Genomic DNA, 6,713 nt, shown 5'->3' on the forward strand with positions numbered 1-6,713 from the left:
TCTGAGCTGTGGCAAATATGCACAGAACATGGGCTGTTAAAGAAATTTTTCACAGCTAACCACAGAGTGAAGCAATTGAGGCCAGATTGCATTTCTTATGAAGAATGAGTACATTGCATTTGAAATGGACAGACAGTTTTTCACACTACGAAATTGTACAGTTTTCTTGTGGCTTATTTTTCTCTCGAATATTTGGCCCATGTGCCCACTATTGGATATGTCAAGGCCAAGCATTGTTAGCAAGGCATCTCATTATTAAAAAAACATTTCCTCCCCATCACCTTTTTCAAGGCTTCCTTCACTTCTTTGTTTCTCAAGCTATAGATAAGGGGGTTCAACATGGGGATAACAACAGCATAAAAAACTGACACCACTTTGTCATAACTGAGGGAATGAGTGGAGCTTGGTTTCAGGTACATGAAGAAGAGGGTGCCATAGAATATGATGACGGCAGTCAGGTGGGAGGCACAGGTGGAGAAAGCTCTGTTCCTTCTCCCAGAAGAGCATTTTCCAAAGATGGTGCACAGAATGTAGACATAAGAGACAATGATTGTAAAGAGAGAACTACTTAAATTGATACCAGACAAGACTAAAAGCTGGATTTCTTTAGGTCGTGTGTCAGAGCAGGACAAGGCTAACAGTGGAGGGTCATTGCAGTAGAAATGATCAATCATGTTTGATGAGCAGAAAGAGAGTGTAAAAGTTAATGCTGTTTGAACCACTGAGCTCACAAAGCCATATATATACACACTGGTCACTAATACGGTGCACAACTTCTTCGACATAACAACAGAATAAAGCAGTGGGTTGCAGATGGCTACATAACGGTCATATGCCATGACAGACAGTAAGAATAATTCAGTCATCACCAAACCATCAAACATGTAAAACTGAATAGCACACTCAATCAAGGAAATGCTTTTCTTTTTGGCAAAAAAGCCTGCCATTGCTTTAGGAGTAACAGTGGAAGAATAGCTGGCATCCAAGAAAGACAAATGGCTGAGAAAGAAGTACATTGGAGTATTCAGCTGGGGATCAATTTTGATCAATAGGATCATCCCTAGATTTGCACTCAGTGTGATGATATAAATAATCAAGAACAGAGCAAACAGAACTACTTGCAATTGTGGATAATCTGTGAGTCCTGAGAAGATGAACTGTGTTACTTGGGTTTCATTTTTCGCATTCATTTATAGTGTTTTTTAATTTTAAAAAACCTGTCAGAGAAAGAAGGGAAAAAGAGCAATCCAAAACAAACTGGAAAAAAGAAGAAAAAATTATAGTTATTTATTTTCTCATTAAATTACAGTACTCACAGAAATTATCATAAATGCAATAAATTGAAATAGAACAAATTCCAAATTCTACTTTATATTTTTAAACATTTAAGTATACATTCAGGATTGTGCATGTTATGTAACTCTGAAAAAATGAAAAAATCCAGTATTTTTGTTGTCCATGGTATATCCTAGGATTACCAGAATTTTAGAACTAGAATGCATGTTGGTGTGCATGAAAGAAATGTACCACTGATTTCTTTGAGATTGAAATGTTGTGAAGCACCAACATTGCATGCTATCTACGTATTAATCGTCATCACTGATCAGTCAAAAATTTATACCAAAAATTTATACAGTACTCTTGAGCAAAGTTCATTACAAAAAACATGTATTTAAAAAACAACAACTCTTAATGATTAGACAGAAAAGGAATCAGGAACAGTGCTGATGTGGTAAACCCATCTTCTTGATCCTCCCCTTGCTCCAGAGCTTGTAAATGTAAAATTACATCAGTTTTATGGCTATTATGACTACTGTTAGATTACCCAGGCTTTACCCTTTTCTATTACAAAAGTTTGCTGTATACTAAGATCATCAAACAGATGTTCTGTCTTCAACTGCTATAATTCTGTTAAATAAAATTCCTAATTTGGGAAAGGAAGAAAGTAAACAGTACAAATGTATTGCTTCCTACAAGTTAGAATAATAATGATCTCATTTTCCACTGATCACTGGCTGGTACAAATATCTGAGCGAGACTTACTGTTTTTAAGCAGTGTAAGCTCCAAATGACACCATATAGTGGAATAAAGGCACAGCACAATAATATACTGCAATTATATCTCATGGGTGTGATCTTTTGAATCCTCAAGACTGATGAAACACAGCAATTAAACTACACTGGGCATCAGGTTATTTTTCTTTACTCCCTTGGAATTTCCTATTTGTCTTTGTTGCTGTCAGATGAATCCCAGAACTCGATAGATGCTTCCTTGGTGGACAAATAAATATTGGAGGTGACAACTTAAGTAAGTGGTACTATGTGTACTTAATCTTTTTCATGCTCTCTGTTGTTCCATTGGGAGTCCCTCACCAAATCAGCACTCCAACTTTAGGATGCCGAAAACACTGAGCATCCTTTTATTCAGAAATTAAATTATTACAGCTTCCCTGTGTGAGACTTTAAACACAGTCCTTATGTCTGTCTATCTTTTCAATAAAGCCAAGGGGCATTTCCATATGGTACTATTTTCAGTCCTTCTAAAAAGTTGAAAGTATGATTTCTAGCTAGAGAGGAGGAGCATCCTCTGGCTCCCTTCAATTAAATAATGTTTTATAGGTCCTAAAATGTGTGGCTTTTCTGTTGCAGTGCCTGCCCTCCAGGACAGCATACTTAATTTGGTCTTGAAATTGGCCCTGATCCTCTTTTCAGAAGACATAGTATGTCCAGAACCTAGGAGTCATAAGCTTTGCAGACTTTAACAATTAAAAATGAATGAATTAATGTGTAAATATATCTTAAAGAACAAGTAAGAGTCAATTTGATAGTGGTTATATCACCAGGCTAGAAACTAGGAGACCATGAGCTTTAATCCTATGTCAGACACAAAGCCAGCTCAATGACCGTGGGCCAGCCCCTCTCTCTCAGCCCTAGGGAGAAAGCATGGCAAGCCACTTCTGGAAAACCTTGCCAAGAAAACTGCATGGATTATCTAAGTAGTTGCCAGAAGTCAAAATAGACTCACAGGCACCGCCCCTGCAAAATCCCCCATCATCAATTAAAACATTTTGCTTTTCAGAAATCAAAGCATCAACAATGAAGTGCTCAGAGGTTTTCCCCAAAGAGGAATAAGTTTTTAACTGAAATAGAGCAAAATGGATCACTAAAGCTGATTTTCTTTCAGAAATAATTACATCTGATGTATGTCTCTTCCAATTCTAAAGCGAATGATATGGGTGACCAAGCTATTTTGGGGCATGAGGACTAACCGTCAGGTAATCTATGTGAGACCTTAATTTATTATGCACCAGTTTTTCCCAGATCCATGAAATTCTGTTCTAAGTGGTAGAGTATGAAGCGGCTGGAGATAACAGGTATTGTGTTATCGCAGTTAACATATTTATCTCAAGGGTACAAACTGGGGAAGACCAATCAACTACAGTATGTTAACATGGGGAGAGGAAAGGCTCTTTCTTCTCAATACAGAGAAATTTTCATTTAATTTTTAAATATGTAATTTTTTTTCTACAGTTAACTCTTTCTTTTAAAAGTTTCCATAATATATTCCTGGTCTGTATTCCTGGTCAATGACCATGGGCCAGCCCCTCTCTCTCAGCCCTACTGTTAAAAAAAAGAAAGAAAAAGAAACTCAGTGAAAACTTCCCTTAGAAAACCCAGAGGTCAGGGCTTCCGGTTCTGGTTTTCGACGCTGGCAGACATGCGGAGAGATCCCTCTCCCCACCGTCCGGTTTTTCTCCTTCCGAAGACCCTGGAAAGGGTCGAAAGTCGCCCTGGAGGGGTGACCACCATTGGGGGGGGGACTCTGGCTGGATCGCGGAGGGGCGGCAGCTTCTCCGTTTGATCTGCAGTAACTCCTCAGGACCAAAGAGGAAAAGAGCGGCCGCTCACTTAGTCGAACCAGCCGAAAGCCCAAAGCACCAACTAAGCATGAAGAAGCAACTGGAGGAGTTGGGTGAGACCCTATTTTTCCTTTTCTCCTTCCCAACTACTTTCCTGTAAAAAATTTTGAAATACCCCTTTCCCCCAGCTGAATTCCGCGGCTTTTGCTCACTCCAGGAATATAAAGCCAAGAAACACACACACACAAAAGGAACAACAAGATTAAATGACCACTTACCTGGACTTGTAATATCTGGATACCTGGGCTCCCTAAAAGCTCTGTATCTCGACAAAAACTTACTGCTTTACTTTTTTGTTAACTGGGAAAAAAAAGGGAATGTCTTTGTTTTCTCTCTTGAACGAAAAAAGCCCTATTTTGTATGTCACTGGGGACATCTAGTGGTGAGATTTGGTACAGCAAGTGGAATATTTTTTTTCTGACTGGGAGATCTCTGAGACTAAAATTTGTCCTTGACAGCAACCAAAAGATAAGAACTTGAAACAGATGGGTGGTGAAAATATTCGTTTATAGTGGAGGTGGACAGTTATTGACTCTTATTAAAAATAGCCTCCACTAAAGGACTGTAAACATTAAAGAAATGGAGGAATACCACCCACAGCCTAATGTCAAACTTATACTTGGAAAAATTCTAGAAGCTACTGAGCTAATAAATTCTAGAATGAAAGACTTTTGTGCCACTTTAAAGCCACAAAACGCAGCTTTAACCCCATTAGAGGAATCCACACTTCAAAAAGCAACAGAAGAATGAACTAATAACAAAGTGGATTTTAAAGAATGCCAGGAACAATCTACTCAGAACTTTAACACCCAAATTTTGACCTCACTTAAAGACTTTACAACTACAACAGCAACAGAAACTGAACAAAGCAATGCTAAGATGGAACTTGCAGAGGATTTACAACAATACACTGAGATTCTAGATAATTTAGATGATCCAAAAACAACTACAACATCGAACATGAATTTTCATCTACTTCAGCTAAAACCAGAAGAAGAAGACCAGCCTGAACATTAACTCAGATAGAGAGATTTAAACAATTTGGCCAACAATTCAACGACTGTGAAGGGACTGGCTTCCTTGATAGGCTGATGATTGGCTGGTCTCCCCTGTTTCAAATGATATATCCAGGAAGGAAGGGAGAGCCACTTGAGGATCTAAAAGCTTTTTTATGGAAGCCAGCTTGGCATAAAAGGAAGGCCAGAGTTAGACTTAAAAAAAATGGTTTTCTTTGTGTGATACCTAAGGGAAGAGCTTTAAACTTTATGTAATGAGCCATGGAGATTTTAAAAGATATTATTGGATTTAATAGTTAGGATCTATATCTATAAGGGAAATAAATTAGTTACTTAAATAATTGTTTTGAATTATAAATAGAAGATGGATTTAGAGGATAAAGGTTATTTTATGAGTAAGTGATGATATTAAAATGAGAATTAGAATATGATGGTGAAATAAATTAAGAATTTACTGGAATAAATAATAAGTGTATTTTAGATATGATATTATTTTGTATGAATTAAGGGAACCGTGGGCTATCCGAAACTTAAACATTATTGGACAGTAATCCAACTGGAATATTCTAATTGAAACCAGACAAAAGTTAAAAACAGGATTTGGAGATATATAATCTAAAAGTTGTTTATAAATGTTTTCAATGATTGAATTATAACTAGCAACCTACTAATTTGAATTTGGTATAATGACTAAGGGAAACAGAGAGGAAATTTTTGATGATGTAAACTGATATATGTATGGATAAGTGCGTTATTGGACAATGTATTATCCAACCACCATGTTGCTTCCTTAAATACCCGAAGGTTTGTAAAAATGGAAAATTAATAAAACTTGTTTGTTTGTTTGTTTTTAAAAAGAAAACCCCGAGGTCATCATCCCATTGTAGAAAGTGGTTAAAATCAGTTCAGTTTATTTCAGGGTAACATGAGTCATTGGTGGAAAGATAAATCAGTTAGCTGGTTGTGACTTTTCTAATGGCTTCTTTCACCTCCGTATTTCTCAAGCTATAGATTAGGGGATTCAAGATGGGTATGATTAATGTGTAAATTACGGAAAGTACCATATTAGTATCCTGTCCAGATTTATGGTTGGGATGGACATATGTAAAGGCCCCGGTTCCATAAAATGATGTTAGGTGAGAGGCACAGGTGGAGAAAGCTTTATGTTTTCCCTCCATTGAGTTGATCTTCAGGATGACAGATAAAATGCAGAGATATGAAATAATGATGGCTGAAATAGAGATCACTGCAACTGTTCCCGATGCAAAGGCAGACAGAGATTCTGAAAGGTGAGATTCAGAGCAGGAAAGCTGAAGAAGTTTAGGAATGTCACAGAAGAAATGTTTGAGGATGTTACATCTACAGTAGGATAATCTGAATATATATACGGTCTGTAGCACTGCATTTGCAACGCCAGCTGCATATGATCCTGCAATCAGACACTTGCATAGTTCTTGGGACATAAAAACAGGATATAAGAGAGGATAGCAAATAGCCATATATCGGTCAATTGCCATTACAGCCAAAATAAAGCACTCATTAGTCCCAAAGGCTGTTAACAAGCACAGCTGAACAACGCAGCCTGTGTAAGAGATGCTTTTATGATCTACCAAGAAGTTCACTAGCATCTTGGGGGCAATCACTGAGACGTAGCAGAGGTCTGTGAAGGATAAATGGAGGAGGAAAAAGTACATGGGAGTGTCAAAGTGGGAGTCAATCCTGATCAGCACAATTAGGCCAAGGCTTCCAGCCATAGTCAAAAGAAGATGGCAAGAAA

At 37.6% G+C, this 6,713-nt stretch overlaps 1 protein-coding gene across 1 annotated transcript; it reads right to left on the reverse strand.

Moving 5' to 3' along the window:
- Positions 1 to 236: 236 nt before the first annotated feature.
- LOC107299633 (olfactory receptor 1020-like) lies at positions 237 to 6,696 on the reverse strand (the record flags this gene model as incomplete). Its single annotated transcript, XM_015828993.2, has 2 exons — positions 237 to 1,191; positions 6,215 to 6,696. Coding segments are annotated over 2 exons (1,437 nt in total), but the record flags the coding sequence as incomplete, so codon positions are not given.
- Positions 6,697 to 6,713: the final 17 nt, after the last annotated feature.

This window comes from Protobothrops mucrosquamatus, unplaced genomic scaffold (genome assembly GCF_001527695.2).
Source record: "Protobothrops mucrosquamatus isolate PMUCROS unplaced genomic scaffold, P.Mucros_1.0 scaffold5203, whole genome shotgun sequence".
In the NCBI taxonomy this organism is placed as follows: Eukaryota; Metazoa; Chordata; class Lepidosauria; order Squamata; family Viperidae; genus Protobothrops; species Protobothrops mucrosquamatus.